This window comes from Argopecten irradians, chromosome 12 (genome assembly GCF_041381155.1).
Source record: "Argopecten irradians isolate NY chromosome 12, Ai_NY, whole genome shotgun sequence".
NCBI classification, from domain to species: domain Eukaryota; kingdom Metazoa; phylum Mollusca; class Bivalvia; order Pectinida; family Pectinidae; genus Argopecten; species Argopecten irradians.
In genome coordinates, this window is record NC_091145.1 from 29837353 (window position 1) to 29856183 (window position 18831).

The following is an 18831-nucleotide window of genomic DNA, read 5'->3' on the forward strand; positions in this document are numbered from 1 at the left end:
AAATTGTTTTGTGCGAACAAGATTTCCGGGCTTCTATTTGTCTCCAAATACCTAAGGTAGAAAACAGTACTACCCTAGTACTTCACCAAATTTCCTTTTCATGGTCCATAGTCATGCTGTTCAATTTCGAGCCAATTGGAAGGACCAAATACAGTCAACATTTTGGACTTGTGTAAAGCAGTCTGTCATTTCCTGGAGGGATATTTCTCTACATATACATAAGGGTTCAACCACAAGAAATAAACATGGATCAGATTACTGTAAATGTGGATATTTTTGTGAGTGCTTAATTTCGCGATTTTTATGCATAAAACTTTTGCAATGTTATTTTCCCAAAAAGATACACTTTTATACATTTAACAATTAAGTTTATTCATGCATAGAATATTACGTGCGAGGGAAATTTTGCGATCAAGCAGCCTTTGCATAATTAGCGTAAATTTCTCCTTCATGAAAATGTCCATGTTTACAGTATGAATGATACATGGTAAGCTGCTCTAGCATTATATTATTTATTCTTATTTGGCAAAGAAAAAACAACTAAATATTTTTTTTGAAAAATAGATGATTTAATAAGCTGTTCAAGCACTTGATTTATCAATGAGTTCAAACACACCTTTATTTACAGGTAAACTCTATCATCTTTCTATTTACAAAATACATTAGTTTGTAGATATCAACTTATATTCACATTCTTACAAATGAAAGTTACAAGCAAGAACAACCTCAGTATTTATTGTACATATTTTGGAACAAAAATAATCAATATGATGGGGCTGAGTCCAAAATAATCTATAATTGTCAATAATAAGTAATCAGGGATTTGATTCCTTTCCATTGAATACATCTGCCTGATCATAGGAATAACTACACAACGACACTTTCAAGATATCCACTCATCAGTAGAAATGCCAGCTCACTATCCAGTTCTATAGGACAAATGAGCTCCTAACACATATACATACCATCTTGTACACATATACATACTATATTATATTGTATGTATATTGTTCACAAACACCAGAAATTGATTTTATCAATAATTTTCATAATGTACAGATTCACGAGGATGATAATATTGTGCTGCCATATTTAACAAATAAATGTACTGTGAGTGTGATATCTTACAGATCAAATCAATAATTCAAACATTCTGAGAACATACATGTACATACTTGAATTGTAATTATATCATGCATGCACGACAGTTCATTTTCACTGGCTCACATACATTCTGTCTTTGCATATCATAAAGTTATCTGTCCATGTATGGTACTGTAGGTTTCAGTTCTGACATACCAGGTAATTATTTTATGAGCTGAAAAAATGGTATTATGCTCGTAACATATCAATCAATTCTAACTTGCAAGGGGAGATAACCAGTTATATGCAATTACATGTATACATTTGATGACGATATCAGCTCACCATACATAGCTCACTAGCATAAGATGTTAGCTAACTAAGATTATTTTTTACGGAATATCCATTTGTCTGATGATCACTTCATACAACTACACACTCTTTTCTACACACTGCTACATTGTATAAACAAACTGTCTCCATCACTATACACTTACATACACTCACTCATAGACACTGCTATAAACTCATCACCTCTTTCACTATTCTGTATTTGTATATTACAGAGTTATCTGCCCTTCTGATTAGGCACTGATTATTCAGGGGTTTCAATATCAGGTGGTACCTGGTACTTTTTTGCCAGTTGAACCTGGCTATGATACCCCGTGATTTGGGCTAAATTACATTAGACAGCATACAGATGGTATAGAAAAGTATCCTCTGAAATTGCAAGTATACTGTCTCTTCTGAAAGATAATTAAACCCCTGATGTATCGTCATATTTTTTCTAGAGGAAGTGATATTTGCTCACGAATTAATGACATTATAATCAATACTTTCCCAAAAGGGAAGTAACTCTTTAAGACACAAAGACGGATACACTATCATACACTCCAATACATACACATTTATTATACACACACTCCTACAAACTGCTATAAGCCCATCATCTCTTTAGACTCAACTTCCTCTGTTTGTAGTGATTCGCTGGCATATCGTTGTAAAAGCTCCATCTTTTTTCTTTGGACAAGGGCTTCTTCGATCTGAATGCAAATTAAGCAGAAGTCAAATGCAGCGGTAAACTTTTAACATTTATTGAAAATTTGATTTTGTTATGAACTGTACCTTTGATAACACTTTACCAATATGATTAGCTTCTGTTTTTGACCAAATGCATAAATGGAAGTTTTTAGAGGCAAATACAGTATTTAATAATGGAAAGGTATGGTAGCATTTTTTCTTGATTCTGTTGTAAATGACAATATTTACCTCTTTTTGTGAAGGAACAGGAACATGGGCTATAAAATGTTGTGGTTCTTCTTCAGCTGGTGTTGTCTCCATCTCTTCTTCTTCGATCTACAACAACATAAATTTAATATAACCCATGTAATGGTTAACCGTAAACAATATCATTAACCATGTATGTATATGGTTAATTGTAAACATTATCATTACCCATGTATTTATATGGAGTGAAGGACACAATATCAGAACCAAGGGTGAATGACACAACATCTGAACCAGAGATGAAGGATACAATATCTGAACCAAGGTGAAGAACACAATATCTGAACCATGGGTGAACTAGACATTATGTGAACCAGGGGTGAAGGACACAATTTCTGAACCAAGGGTGAAGGATACAATATCTGAACCAGGGGTGTAGGGCATAGCATCTGAACCAAGGGTGAAGGACATAATATCTAAACCAAGGGTGAAGGACACAACATCTGAATCAAGGGTGAAGGACACAACATCTGAATCAAGGGTGAAGGACACAATATCTGACCCAAGGGTGAAGGATACAATATCTGAACCAGGGGTGAAGGACACAATTTCTGAACCAGGGTGATTGATACAACATCTGAACAAGGGGTGAAGGACACGACATCTGAACCAGAGATGAAGGATACAATATTTGAGCTAGGGATGAAGGACACAATATCTGAACCAGGGGTGAAGGACACATTATCTGAACCAGAGGTGAAGGATACAATATCTGAACAAGGACATAGTCATTCGGATCCCCCGCCAATGGAGATATCAAAGCTGAAGTAAGTTTGATTGTGGAGACTTATGTGTATGAAAAAAAAACAGGAAAAAGTGCAAAAAATGAAAACCTAAAAATAGCAAAAGGTACTACTAGACCATAAAATGAATGTGTCTATGAAGTTTCATGGAAATATCTCTGCTGGTTTTAAAGTTGTGCTCCGGAAACGATTCTTACACAAAAAACTGCCACTTTCAGCAATGTTTCCATGGTTACAGAAAAAAAAAAAAAGTGAAAACCTTAAAATAGCAAAAGGCACTACTAGACCATAAGACTAATGTGCCTATGGATTTCCGTGCATATATCTCAACTGGTTTTCCAGTCATGGTGCGGAAACGAACCTGGTACAAAAATATAATATTTTCAGCAATGTTTCCATGGTTATGGAAAAAGTGCAAAAAATGAAAACCTAAAAATAGCAAAAGGCACTACTAGACCATAAGAACAATGTGTCTATGAAGTTTCATGGAAATATGATTATCTCTGCTGGTTATAGAGTTGTGCTCCGGAAACAATTCTTACACAAAAATCTGCCATTTTCAGCAATGTTTCCATGGTTACAGAAAAAATACAAAAATTGAAAACCTTAAAATAGCAAAAGGCACTACTAGACCATAAGAACAATGTGTCTATGAAGTTTCATGGAAATATGATTATCTCTGCTGGTTATAGAGTTGTGCTCCGGAAACAATTCTTACACAAAAATCTGCCATTTTCAGCAATGTTTCCATGGTTACAGAAAAAATACAAAAAGTGAAAACCTTAAAATAGCAAAAGACACTACTAGACCATAAGACTAATGTACCTATGGATTACCGTGCATATATCTCAACCTGTTTTCCAGTTATGGTGCGGAAACGAACCTGGTACAAAAATATGATATTTTCAGCAATGTTTCCATGGTTACGGAAAAAGTGCAAAAAATGAAAACCTAAAAATAGCAAAAGGCACTACTAGACCATAAGAACAATGTGTCTATGAAGTTTCATGGAAATATCTCTGCTGGTTTTAGAGTTGTGCTCCGGAAACAATTCTTACACAAAAATCTGCCATTTTCAGCAATGTTTCCATGGTTACAGAAAAAAGTACAAAAAGTGAAAACCTTAAAATAGCAAAAGGCACTACTAGACCATAAGACCAATGTGTCTATGAAGTTTTGTGGAAATATCTCTTCTGGTTTTAGAGTTATGCTCCGGAAACGAACCTGGTACAAAAATATGATATTTTCAGCAATGTTTCCATGGTTACGGAAAGAATGCAAAAAATGAAAACCTTAAAATAGCAAAAGTCACTACTAGACCATAAGACTAATGTGTGTATGAAGTTACGTGGAAATATCTCTACTGGTTTTAGAGTTATGCTCCGGAAACCATTCGTACGGACGGACAGATGGACGGACGGACGGAACCCATTTGTATATTTGGATAACTAGAGGTAAAGGATACAACACCTGAACCAGAGGTGAAGGATACAATATCTGAACCAGGGATGAAGGATACAATATCTAAACTGGGGGTGAAGGATACAACATCTCACACCAGAGGTGAAGGACACAATATCTGAACCTTGGGAGAAGAACACAGTCAATGTTTGAACCAGGGGTGAAGGACACTCCATCTGAACCATGGTGAAGGACATAATATCTGATCCAGGGGTGAAGGACACTCCATCTGAACCAGAGGTAAAGACACAATATCTGAACAAGAGGTGAAGGACACAACATCTGAACCAAGGGTGAAGGACACAACATCTGAACCAGAGGTGAAGGACACAATATCTGAATCAGGAGTGAAGGACGCAATACCTGAAGCATTGATGAAGGTCACAACATCTGAACCAAGTGTGAAGGACATAATAACTGAACCATGGATGAAGGACACAATATTCTGAACTAGGGATTGTAACTAAGGTCCCTTCAGTCTTGATTCCAGTGTCCTAGCTTCCACCACAATACAAAGCCATTTAGTGTCAAGAATCAGTTCAATAATTTATTAGGTTTTACCTCCTCCTGTTTGTACAGAACTGGTTCATCATCCTCTTCCTCCTCCTCGTTGCCTTGGTTACCACTAGCCCGAGCTTCTTGTTGTTCCTTCCATTCTCTCACTGCCTTGGCTATGGCTGTGGGATGTATAAAAAAATTGTCAGTAGTCATCTTTTTTTGTTATAAATGGTATATTTAAGGAATAGACTTTTATATTGTTGAGGTTATGAGGGTATAATGATAATGGAGCATGTGTAAATTATGTAACCCCAGCAAAGCCGGGTTACCTAAAATTTTCATGGGCTCTATTATCATTATAACCTCATAACCTCAACAAAATAAAAATGTATTACTTATATTTACAATTTTTCACGTAAATGAATATTATTTATTCTAGCGACAGTTGCATAATTTTTTATTGAAATACCAATATTTTGTTCTCTCTCGTCATCGTCAATGAATTCAATTGAACAGCTGATTGGAATCGAGTCATTCATGTGTTCCCACCAAAAGTGGGGTCATGACCCCGTGTTGCTACGCCAGCGACTAATCTCGTAACAATAGAATCGCCACACGTGTTGTACTATCATTATACACTGATAATGATAATACTAGAAAGCATGGTTATTGAGTCCATGTCTGTGCAAACTGTAAAAATTATATTCTGAATGCATGAAAATCAAGTCAAATTTTAGATCATTGTCAGCAAGTTTCCTACTTTAATTAAGAGCAATTAACTTTAAAGATGCTTCACCGCCGATGGACCATAAACGATACTCATCATTTGAACTATAATTGGTGTTTAATCGTGTATATGTATGTCTAATTAACACAAAAAATAATATGAAATGATTTATTTTGCTTTTGGTGCATGCGCAATCAGCTTTTCATCCCATATAGGATATAGTGCCACGGAATTTTTTCGGGATGCAAAAAATTATTTTTGATATTTTTATCTTGAAGTGAAATGAGAAGCTCAAACTTTTCAATGGTGGTAATGGTTTAAAGTAAGTAACTTTTGTAACTAAATAAAAATACTTAATCGCCTGCTTCTGTATTTGATAGAGAAAAAATGCCGTTTGTCAGCGGTGGAGCATCTTTAAAAGAAATTGAATGGAACACATCAAAAAGTGTTTCTCATTTAGCATTATCAGAAGAATCGAAGAGTGAATACCTTCTTTTTCTACTTCCTGTTCTATTGGTACAATGATGCCATCATCTTCATCTCTGTAACCATAGTAATCGGCATCGATGTCCTTCATCATCTCTGCTCGAGTTTTCCGTACCACCGGAGGAGCTGTAACAAGGAATTTAAATGGCAAGTTTGTATTCATTAATTGAAACTCAGCTTTTATCTTAGGAAGCAATATAACTACTGTAGATGCCTGGTATTATTAAATCTGTTAATTAACAATAACCGAGAAAGATTCAAGACCTTAAAATCTTCAATCCAATCTTGCTTAACAACTTAATTATAGATTAATACTGGTAATATTCAATAGGAATTCACAATTCATCATTTTGAAAAAAAAAAAGAGTATTAAGCCAAAGAATAAATCAGGAAAAAAATATTCTGGTAATGTCATTAAGACATGAATGTCCAGCCATAATATAAAATGGGAAGCAAATGATATGTGTAACTCTATAGGAATATTATGACAATGGTATAAAACTTCAAGAATATTTCTATCTCCAGATTTTGTGAGGAAAATCATACTTAAATATCAAGACACTTACGTTCTTGTTCAAACAATTCCTTGACACCAGGAAGATCCTTTGCAGCTCCAAAGTATCTGTTTAAAAATGAAAACCAAAATAAATCTTTATCAACAGGTCAATTTTCAAGCCAAAACAGAATTGACAGTGATTCATGTTCACTGATTTCAAACTGAGTATGTTATGCACAGTACTTAATTATCTCAGCACTTTTTGAGTCATTAACATTTGGTAATGTATAATATGCTAATTTATCCTTCTATAAAAACAATTACATGTAATGAAATAATTTGTTGGCAAAATCTGGTTATTGTGTTACAAATTTCAGAACACCAAAATATGAAGGTGTTTGGTATATATAACACTAAAATCACACATACTTGTATCCCCTATTTCCAGGCACCTCCTTTCCTTCCTGATCCAACATCTTTGGTCCAATTTTCTACAAAGAAAGTGTAATACTACATGTACATTTATATTCGATATTTATGATAAAGCTAAACATAAAAAGTGTTGTTGTTTTTTTATTGTTTTTTTTACTTTAATGTTTGAGCTGGGCCTAAAGTATAAATTAGTAATAATAGGATTTTTTCGAACACAAATTCACTAAAAGCTCGAACTGATTCACAAATACAATATTCATATTTTTTAAAGTGCTTCACCGTTACCATTTTTTAAACACAAGTCTATATTTACTGACAATTTTTTCCTTGGAAATAAATTTCATTAGTGCAGCTACCTATACAGCAAGAGAGGAAATACTAAAACTGACTCATATTTCCTTTTTGTCCAAACTACATGATATGTTTAATGTTACAGTAAATTGTGAACTTACTCGATAGTCAGGTCCATCCAAGTCTTTGATATGATCTTCCCAGTGACCTTTCTCACGTAACAGCTTGTTGATCTCATCATTTAAATCTCGCAGTCGAAACTCACCCAGACCCGCTGTTGATAAAGCAATATATCTCACGAGTCATGTAACAGTCTTAACAATGAATCTGATTTATTTGATGTACTATTTGATAACGCAATTTTTTTCTTAAATTTGCATATTAATTTTTACAGGTTACTATTGTATTACTCATTAACCTTCATTTTGGCTGTCGACAAACTGAAGGTGTAACAGGTCATGACGTTTTTCTTCCTGTAAGTTCTATAAACTTTGTGCTATATCATTGGGTAAAATTGTAAAGTTCAAGCTAAATATTCTGTATCTGAATTATTATTTCAAAGGTTAATTAATGATTACAGCTCAGATTCACTTTGATTCATTCTTAATTCAAAATGGTTCAATGTGCTTACATCTCACAGGACCTAGTAGTACCAATCAGGAGTAAAGATAGAACTTTATTTTTATTCAGAATTTTTCTGAACAACCAAACTATGAAAGTTTTTATTACGATTGTTTATAATGAAGACAAAGGGAGCCGATCGCACAGTTCATATGAACTGGAACCACCAAAGAAAATTTAACATTAATCAGAGCCACATTATAAAAAAGTCAATACCATTTTGAATTTGGGCAACTTTTCTGGAAATTTCTCCTATGATTTGTCTTCTGAACTTCTCTGCTTTCCTTAAATCTGTACATTCAGATGCTATATATGGCCTTCTTTCCTGAAATATAAAAGTTATAGTCGATTAACAGTAACTTATCAGATTAAAAAAAAGAAGTATTATTTAAATATAATGGCAAATCTATTTGACCTAAAAACAAGAGGCCCAGAGGGCCTGTATCGCTCACCTAGTTTATTATGCCACGTAATATTTTCTGAAGGAATTTAAAGATTCAACTCTAATTTCCCAATTGGGCCCCACTCTTTCTGCTCATAGGGGTCAGAGCCAAAACTCATACAAACTCCTCCAAGCATATTGGTGGCTAAATATGGTTACAATCCATGCTGAACTCTATGACTAGTTGCGATTTATAGGATTTACCTCTATTTCCTCTATTGGGGCCCGCTCCTCTTACCCCCAGGGAGTCAGAGCCAATATCTATACAAACTTTATTCCCCTTCCCAAAATTATGTTTCTGGCCAAATTTGGTTACATTCCATGCATAATTCTATGACAAGTAGCAATTCAAAAGATTTACCTCTATTTCCCTTATTGGGCCCCTCCTGCCCCCAAGGGGTCAGAGCCAAAATTTATACAAACTCTGTTCTACTTCCTCCAAAGATATTTCTGGCCAAATTTGGTTACATTCCATGCAGAACTCTTTGACTAGAAGCATTTTCAATGATTTACTTCTTATTTCCCCTATTGGGCCCCGCCTCCTCCTGCCCCCTAGGTTCAGAACCAAAATTTATACAAACTCTGTTCCCCTTCTCCCAAGGATGTTTCTCGCCAAATTTAGGTAGATTCCATGCAGAATTCTATGATAAGTAGTGATTTAAAGGATTTACCTCTATTTCCCCTATTGGGGCCCGCTCCTCTCGCCCCCCCGGGGCGTCAGAGCAAAAATTTGTACAAACTCTGTTCCCTTTCCCCTAAAGATGTTTCTGGCCAAATTTGTTTACAATCCGTGCTGAACTCTTGGGACTAATAGCGATTTAAAGTATTTAACTCTATTTCCCCTATTGGACCCCTTCTGCCCCTGGGGGGTCAGAGTTGAAATTTATACAAACTCTATTCCCCTTCCTCCAAGGATGTTTCTGGCCAAATTTGGTTACAATCCATGTAGAACTCTAGGACAAGTAGCGATTTAAAGAATTTACCTCTATTTCCCTTATTGGGCCCCACCCCTCCGGCCCCCGGAGGGTCAGAGCCAAAATTTATACAAGTTCTGTTTCCCTTCCCCCAAGGATGTTTGTGAACAAATTTGGTCACAATCCATGCAGAACTCCAGGACAAGTAGCGATTTATATGATTTACCTCTATTTCCCCTATCGGGCCCGCCCCTCCGGCCCCCGGGGGGTCAGAGCCAGAATTTATACAAGTTCTGTTCCCCTTCCCCCAAGGATGTTTGTGAACAAATTTGGTCACAATCCATGCAGAACCCTAGGACAAGTAGCAATTTATATGATTTACCTCCATTTCCCCTATTGGGCCCGCCCCTCCTGCCCCTGAGGGGTCAGAGCCAAAATTTATACAAGTTCTGTTCCCCTTCCCTAAAGTATGTTTGTGGCCAAATCTGGTTACAATCCATGCACAACTCTAGGATAAGTAAAGATTTATAGAATTTACCTCTATTTCCCTTATTTGGCCCTCTCATAGAACTTTATGACTAGTAGCGATTTAAAGGAAATGTTGATGGACAGACAGACGGATGGACGACGGATGCCGCGCCATGACATAAGCTCACCGGCCCTTCGGGCCAGGTGAGCTAAAAACCACACAAAATTCAATCTTATGGTGCCAGGCTCTGCAATTTATCTGACAGGTTTTAATTTCATATTAACATATAATGTACATGTTTGTATGTTGCCTATACATGTAATATATGTACTTTCTAAAACCAGTCATTGTGGTTAAATTTATAAAAAAGAGAGAATCATTACAAGCAATTCTTTAAGTTAAAAAGTTTTTTTTTTATATACCTGGTAGGCAGTTTCTTAAAATAAAATAAGGAGAGATAAATCAAGTTGTGTTTTCTAACTCTGTGGGTTCTATCTACATCTAGCTACCAGGTTATCAACCTCCTTCATTGTGTTGAAGATTATGTTGATATTGAAGTGTGTGCTATGTGCAGGGGGTGTTTTTATTTTAATGTTTAATTTGATTTAGGTGGTTTTTTAATTGTTCTAAGGTGATAGTTGTGGCCATGTCAGAAGAGAGTTTGTTCCAGTCTAAAGTTGTTCATGGAAAAAATGAATATTTTCAACAATCGGTTCTATAATGATTAGTTTGAGAGGAGAAAGGATGAGAGTGTCTTGATGGACGAGTTTGTGGTTTTAAATATTGACCTTTGTTCCAATGGTGATCTTATAAATCATGATTTGACAAACATCCCTACATCTATCAGATAAGTTTGGCCAATGCAGATCTTGAAGCATGTTGCTTACACTTGAGGTGTTGTACATGTGATATCTGTTATTTACCAAGTGGGCTGCCCGTTAATTCTCTGTGCCATGTCTAATTTATTAATGTCTGTTTTTTATAGGGATATCCCATACTGAACAAGCATATTCCAAAGGGGGACTCTCAAATGACTTGTAGGTTTGTTCCTTTATAGATTTAGAATTTACTTTCAAATTTCGACGAATTAAACCTAATGATACATTTGTTTTAAACACATATTTTTATATGTGAGTCCCATTTCATGATTTTTATTGTTGTATTTTTAATAGAATATCATAGCGCTCACCTGTTCCTTATTATCACCAAGATGAGCTGCCCGCCACCTGGCTAAAGTTGTCCTGTAGTTATTAATAAATACAAATTATACATGTGTATATATAATAAGTTCAAAGTAACATGCAGAATCAAGGACGTGTATGACTTTTAAATCCTTGGCAGAAATATCTCCATTTATTTAAATTAATTCTTGTGAATGTAGATGATTTAATCAGACAAAAAAACACACTATGTATATGATTTCCAAACTTATACAGCCACTCAAGTAAAAGCAATCAACAATATTTATCAAGCAATATTGTACATATTTTCAATACTAACAATCAATATTGTAAGTCACAATATTATTTTAGTATGGTATATCAGAATGTTTATCTACACAATGATAAATTAATCTAAAAACAAGACCCGAAAAGCTGCTTTAAGTGTGTAATTTAATAGACGTGGTTATTGAAATTTAAAACCATACTCACATAGCCTTTTCACTGTTACGAGCCTGTAGATAGAAACATAATTTAACATTTATAAGTATACAAGCAAAACCAAAGTGCATTCTTTTACATACCGTGCGTTCCATTTGCAGATTCGTACCAGTTGCACTAAAGTGATACGGCATCGCCAAGTGAAACGAAATTGGATTTTTTCCTTAATGGCGGCACCCATATGAAAGATACGCTTCGAATATAAAAGCTAAGTATTTTGGTGTTAAAAATGATATAGCTATACAAAACTAGCGAAAAACAACATTTCTGAAGATAAAAATGCTTGCGCTCAAAACCTACTCCTGAAACTTGCAGGGAATGTGTATAAGTATAATTTGAACACTATGCAACCACTTTTCGAACGAAACAATAGAGCAATAATTAACTTAATTAGCTTAATTATACCTCATCAAAACTGCTTTCAATGTTTGAATGATCGTTATAAACAACCACTGCAAGTTTCAGGAGCCGGTTTTGAGCGGAAGCATTTTTAGCTTCAAAAATGTTGTTTACCGTCAGTTTCATATAGCTATAAATCGCCATTATAGCTATTTATCGCTATAATAACAAGAAATTTACATGTGTCCAACCTGACTGGAAACCGTTGAACAGTTGAAAACAATGCCAATGGCAAAAACATTTTAACTTGTAGCTTGATTTAAACTCAAAAGTTAGAGTATTTCTCTCCTTCATTGTGCTAATTTAGGAATCAAATATTTAAACCATAGATAGCATACCATGATGTCTTCTGTGTCCTATATCGCCACTATAGAAATTTCCTACAACTCTGAAAAGCGGAAACGTTGTTCATACACGAAGTCGGTATCGTGTAAACGCTTCTGTCAGTGTATATTTGAAACTCTATCAATTGCAAACATTTGTGTGATCTAGCCTTGTATAGTCATTTGTAAACACGAAAACGAGTAGAGTTGCACGCGTGAAAACCACATGGCATAAACGTTAGACTGGAGCAAGATGGTGAGTTAATGATGAAACCGTAAAGATCACAACAATATTCAAAGTCACAACGGACATAGATATTGAAGTAACTGTTGTGTGATATGTGATTAACAAGAAAACTTGCGATCTTGTGGTAAATGTACTGGGCTATCAAATTATGGATCCGGACCAAAATTGGCCTAAAATAGTAAAATGTTTTTCGTTGCCTTAGTGTATGATTTAGGTGTATACTCTAAATATCATTTTAATTCAGATTAAATAACCCAATTTATAGTATCCGCTTTTTTTTAATTAGTTTCTGTTTCTGAAGTACAGTTTTGCTAAATAATAATGTTCAACAAATGGCATTACTGATTAATACATTTTCTACAGTATGGCTGTGTAATTTGATATTAAATATTCAATAATCAAATTTGTAATCTTTAAATTTGTTAGTGTCATTGATAGATAAGTAAATAATGCCGATACATCCTGATATCAGGGGGTAAAATAAAAATGTCAGTGCATCCTCAATACTTCAGAGTTACTATCACTGATATTATAGCCCCTGGACTATCTCATAGTAAAACTGGAGGCAATGTCCAATACATGAATCGGCTTTGGTCAGCTAATCATAATTTATGTTACAGCTTTCATAGAATAGATTCAACAGAAGCATGCAGGTGTAGGGGGATTGAACAGAGCTGATAATCAGTGATCATGCAGCTTAATAGGTAGAGCATTTGGCTATAGTATTTGGAGGTACCAGAATCCTGGTCTGGCTGCTACATGTTCTCCTCTCCTATTACACAGACAAAAAAAATTAATTAAAAGATTCTTTATAGTGAAAATGTCTTTAACAATAAGTTTTAATATTCCTTGATTTACAGCTAAGAAGACAAGCAAGACTGCGGAGAGAGTTTATCTACAAAAAATCCGAAGAACAGCGAGATAGAACCATACAAGATAAAAAACAGCGATTGAAAGCAGCACTCGAAAGTAATTAAAAAATACTGTTATCTTAATCACAAAGTAATATTATATATGCAATGATTCAGGCTTCTCCAGGTATTGCTTAGCACTCAGCAAACAGGGAATGAGACGACTGGTTTGCCCGTTGTCAGTATAATGTGACCGGATGGGGTGTGTTGCTTGGTACGTGTCTTCGGCGGCATGCTTCAGTGATATAGCACTATAAAAATGGCAACAGATCCACTATACAAGAAGACACAACATGAATATACCGCAGTCTCCCAAAACACACACCTCGCACCTCACACACGCTACACACTGCATACATGGGTGGCCATCCTTACATGACCTTGGCTGTTAATAGGTCGTTAAAATAATTAAACAAACAAACAAATCTCAGTTCATGTGTTCAAAGTTTATTGGTGCTATTGATACAAATCTTTTAAGTTATTATAGTTAGATCAAAATGTCCAATTTTGTTATAACCCTTTCTCAGTAATAATTACCTTATTATTACCTTACCTTATTACCATGTGACATTTCCAGATGGTGATCCAATACCTACAGACCTGAGAGCAGAAGCTGTAAACTTACAGAAGACATTAGCCTGGGAAGGACCGGGAGCTGATGGTTAGTCGATAGAAATAGCATTAGTGTGACAGTGTCTGTACTCATGTTGATGTACTTATATTGAGAACAGTAAAGATCAATGCAAGGACAATGATGAATTTACTGATTAGAAATAGTTTCTATATATAAGTGGCATAAGGAATATGCAGTTAGTACAATGGTAATATCTTTGCTCAAAATTGCTGGTGTACAATTAAAAAAAATAATTACAGCAATGATTTTTTTTAGTTATGTGTATTTCACAAAAATTGTGAAAATGTCTGAAATTTTGCCACAATTGAGAATTTAATGTTGACATAAAACTGTAGGACACAAAAAAAAAAGATTACCGGGTTGTGGATTTATTTTGAAAGAAAATTTACAGACAATATACAGTTATCTCCCTTGCACTTTGAATAGTATTGTTTAAAGATAGTGTCTTCATATGGTAGTTTAACATTTTGTGTATTATGTATACTTAGGGAAAACCAGCAGAGTTGATGATGAATACAAATGGGCAGGTGTGGAGGATCCTAAAATTGTGGTCACAACATCAAGAGATCCAAGTTCAAAACTCAAACAGTTTGCTAAGGTATAATCAAGCAAGAAGCCATTTTCTTTTTTACTGATAATTGATCAAATTCTCAATGAAAATAATACAAGATTTTAGCAATTTTTCCCAAAGTACAATTTGCGCTAGAATCTCCTAATTCATTAATATTCTTCCCAGAATGTAGTAAAAGGAAATCTCAAAATGATACAATGTATCTCTGAGATCAATGTTATGTAAATATAATAAAGTTCAACTACTGTAACAAAGTGGGTTGATAATTTGTATAGGAAACTGTATGGTACAGTAACATGTATAGTTATAATAAAAGTACATTTGATATACGGTAGTACATTATGGAAAGTAAAAACAACAATATATTGATAGGTAGGGAATGGTGAAGGGCAGTAGCAGGAGGATAGGCTAGTGCTGTATCATGTAGTCTGTCAGCTTGGGAGATGATTCCCGAGGGTGACCCCTGACTTGTAATTTATCAAAGCGATCAGAGGTGAGGCCATCGTGATAGTGCAGCAAAGCATAAAGATCTTTGCTATTGTTTGAGTGTTTATGTAATGATAAGTATTGAATTTTACAGGAGGTGAAGCTAATATTCCCCAACAGTCAGAGAATAAACAGGGGTAATTATGAGACCAAACAACTCATGGATGCCTGCCGAGCTAACCAAGTGACGGACCTTCTCATGGTGCACGAACATCGTGGAGTTCCCGACGGTCTGATTGTATGTCACCTGCCCCATGGCCCAACAGCTTCCTTCACTTTATCTAATGTTGTAATGCGACATGACATCCCTGACGTAGGCACCATGTCAGAAGCCTATCCACATCTCATCTTTCACAATTTGTCTTCAAAACTTGGCAACAGGGTAAGAGTGAGTTGGCAGGAAATGTTTCTTCGCCAACAATTCTGGGTCCACTTGCGTAAAACATCTCTGATGAAGATTAGGAAAATCTCAAGCAATGTATTGTCTAGAAGAAATATTAAGAGTGAGGAAAGTTTTATGTCCTCAGAAGTTTTGTACAACAGGACCAAGAATGTATTCTTAGAACATGCTCATGTCAAATTCTGTTTTAAAGTGTGAAATATAAATGCAATCTTGCTTAGAATCAATTAGAAAGTTGCTTCCATGTAAAGTCAATGTATATTGCTTTTTGAATATATAGATGAACAGAACCTGAAGCTTGAGTGCAAACCAGTCTTATTAGAATTGCCTTGTTAAGGTCATTACCATGATTACAGAGAATCGCTCTCATCCATGAGAGGGTTATTTTGTTATGTCATATGTAACATTGTTCGACAAGTTAAGATCAGATTAAGTTTTAAGTCATGGTTTTCAAATATTGTATTTTCAGGTGAGAGATATTCTAAAATATTTATTTCCTGTTCCAAAAGAAGAAAGTAAGCGAATCATTACATTTGCTAATGATGATGATCATATCTCATTTAGGTAAGTTGTTTACTCAAACATTCATTTGTCTTCTGAAACAGATATATAGGTACATAAGTTTTCTTATGACATATACATGTGCAAATACTTATGAAGTTCAAGAGGTAAATTCAGTACAGCATAACTATGGTGACAAGTAATGAATGTGTTGACCACTATATGCTATGCTACCACTAGCACTCTGGGTTGTGAGTTTGAAACACTTATGGGGTGGCTGACAGATACTGACTGTAGGTCAGTAGTTTATCTTCTGTAACTTGTTTGCCATGACCTCCTAAACCAGGTTCCTTAATTCATTCACCCTTGAAGACACATTAATGCTCTCTAGACCAATTCATTATGAAATTCCAAGAGTGAATAAGTTAAATTACTGTGGTGCATCATAATTTCTTATAAATATAACAAACCTTCATCTTCAACTTTCAGACATCACATTTACAAGAAAAAAGATGGTGGACGAAACATTGAATTGTCAGAAGTTGGACCACGATTTGAAATGAAATGTAAGTTTAATTGATTTGGCTTCAATTTACCTTATGATGTGATTTGAAAATACCTTTAAAAATGGGGTTTACTTTATATAAATAGTTTGAAATTATAAAGAAAGTTAAATATGCTCTTTATTTGACTGTACAATTTTTCTTTGTAATTGCTATATGGTTTTCTTGCATCACCTTAAAGATTTGTCTTGAAATTATTTGATGTAAATATGTTGGACTTTAGTTGTCTCCCCTTCACTGTAACCTTGAATTAAAGTTCAAAGGTCAATTAGGTGCATATTTCCCAGTAATTTGTTTTCTGTGTCAACATCTGAAGTAATGGCGATGTATAATGATATATATATACATTTATTTGTCACTTCTACTATATAAACTAACCAAGGTAAAGTGAAGTATATGATGGTATAACTGACACCCAAAGCGTAACCATTATGACATCACTAATGTTGAAGTGATAGCGTCAAATAATCACTGTCAAAATGAATGTTCCATCTTGTGAATTAAATCATCACTGATAAACGATTTTCCTGATCTAGCTTACACAATGTTAATGACCCTAAAATGAGTTGAAAGTGTAAATATAAACTTTAGAGTATCTTCCTATGGCATCTTTGGTCTATGTTGATGCCAGATCTTTGCAGACAATCTTCATAATGCGCCCTGAAAAGATAGTTTAATGCTTAAGTATTTTTGCATTGCCTATTGCAATGGGAAGTCCATTGTTGTAAGTCACTGTGACTTATCTTGACCAAAAGGCCAAATAAGTACTACCTGAATTATTCAAGATATATTGGAAATGAAACTTGAGTGACACTTTTACCTGTATACAGTCAAACCTCTCTATAAAAGACACCAAAGGTACATAGAAAAAATGGCCTTTATAGACAGGTGTCCTTATACAGAGGTCAGTTGTGTAGTAAATTGCACAAAAAGTCCTATAAATAGAGATGTGCTTTAAAGCAGACTTTACTGTATATATACCTCATATTTTTAGAACAAAATCTCTCATTATCTTACATTGCGAATTATTTGGTTTCAGTGTACCAGATTCAGTTGGGAACTATCGACAATGCAGACACAGCTGATGTAGAATGGGTGTATAGACCGTACATGAACACTGCCAAGAAACGAAAGTTTCTCTCAGACTGATATCATTCTAGGATTAAACTTGAAGAAACAGTTATTTTCTAGGACTCTACCAAATTCCTGGTGATGCAATAGATTTATTGTTGAGTTTCCTGCTGTCCTTTAATACAAAAACGCAGATTGCTCAGCCTTGATATCCTGTTCCAGAGACCCTGTGACTTGGAAACTGCTGTGTTGGAACACTCAGTGAAAATGACCAAGAACTAGAAATCTGTGAAGCACTAGTGCTAGACTTGTTCTTCCTCTTAAACCAGAATTACCAGTACTGAAAGGAACATGATGGCTGTCTTAATAGTCATATCTAATACCAAAGGACTGGTTTCTGAAGGCAACAGATCTCATTATCTATGTCTATAACAAAATTACTATTGTTACAATATATGCGAGAATACAGATTTAACATTCAGGGATTGGTTTGAAGACAACAGATTTACAATTCATTACAGTACATTACACTACAGTATGGCAGATATGACCAGCTACATGTATGTCTATAACTTTACTATTGTTGCAATATATGCGTGAATTAATACCAAGTATTGGTAGAAATATCCTAAACTAACATCATAAAATAATTTGATGTATATTCTGTTAAGAAAAGAAAATCCAACTAGCTCTATATTGATATCACAGTTCCAATAATTCTAATGCATGAATAGTATTGACTAATCTGTTATTCAAATGGACATGTACATTAGTCAATACCCTGATTTTCATAGTAAATCAGGGTACTGAAATCAAATGTAATTATAATATATCCTACAAGTATACCAAATCACAAATAGAGTGGGCTTATTTTGGGGATACATACAGTAATAATGTGTAAAGAAACACCAACCATTTTAAGTCAGTGTAATTTTCATTTATTTTATCATAACAAATTTAATTCATTTTGACAAATAGGTAGAAAGCACATTTAAAATAACAAAAGTCTGATCAACATCACATTGATTTGTTACATAAGTATCATATGTTTGCATGAAATGTTCCACAGCATTTTATGCCATACAATTAAATAAAATGTATATTGAAGACTAAA

General features: G+C 34.7%; 2 protein-coding genes across 2 annotated transcripts; one reads left to right on the forward strand and one right to left on the reverse strand.

The window, feature by feature from the left end:
* Nucleotides 1-553: 553 nt before the first annotated feature.
* On the reverse strand, nt 554-12469 carry LOC138336899 (pre-mRNA-splicing factor ISY1 homolog). Its single transcript, XM_069286514.1, has 11 exons — nt 12349-12469; nt 11603-11625; nt 11140-11191; nt 8342-8450; nt 7666-7778; nt 7211-7272; nt 6852-6907; nt 6289-6411; nt 5136-5251; nt 2353-2439; nt 554-2126 (listed from the first exon to the last, which is right to left on the reverse strand). The coding sequence occupies exons 1-11, from the start codon at nt 12349-12351 to the stop codon at nt 2019-2021; spliced, it is 852 nt and encodes a 283-aa protein (XP_069142615.1). The 5' UTR covers nt 12352-12469; the 3' UTR covers nt 554-2018.
* Nucleotides 12470-12473: 4 nt separating this feature from the next.
* LOC138336898 (U3 small nucleolar ribonucleoprotein protein IMP4-like) lies at nt 12474-18831 on the forward strand. Its single transcript, XM_069286513.1, has 8 exons — nt 12474-12589; nt 13441-13549; nt 14069-14152; nt 14614-14723; nt 15277-15564; nt 16052-16146; nt 16573-16649; nt 17686-18831. The coding sequence occupies exons 1-8, from the start codon at nt 12587-12589 to the stop codon at nt 17793-17795; spliced, it is 876 nt and encodes a 291-aa protein (XP_069142614.1). The 5' UTR covers nt 12474-12586; the 3' UTR covers nt 17796-18831.

Bases quoted from the DNA above. Each gene is read 5' to 3' on its own strand.
- LOC138336899 (XM_069286514.1), bottom strand. The intron at 6,412-6,851 runs GTAAGTGTCTTG...TCCTTGTTACAG, and splicing joins GGAATTGTTTGAACAAGAAC to CTCCTCCGGTGGTACGGAAA. The intron at 2,440-5,135 runs GTAAAACCTAAT...ATGTTGTTGTAG, and splicing joins TTCTGTACAAACAGGAGGAG to ATCGAAGAAGAAGAGATGGA.
- LOC138336898 (XM_069286513.1), top strand. The intron at 13,550-14,068 runs GTAATTAAAAAA...TGACATTTCCAG, and splicing joins ATTGAAAGCAGCACTCGAAA to ATGGTGATCCAATACCTACA. The intron at 14,724-15,276 runs GTATAATCAAGC...TGAATTTTACAG, and splicing joins AACTCAAACAGTTTGCTAAG to GAGGTGAAGCTAATATTCCC.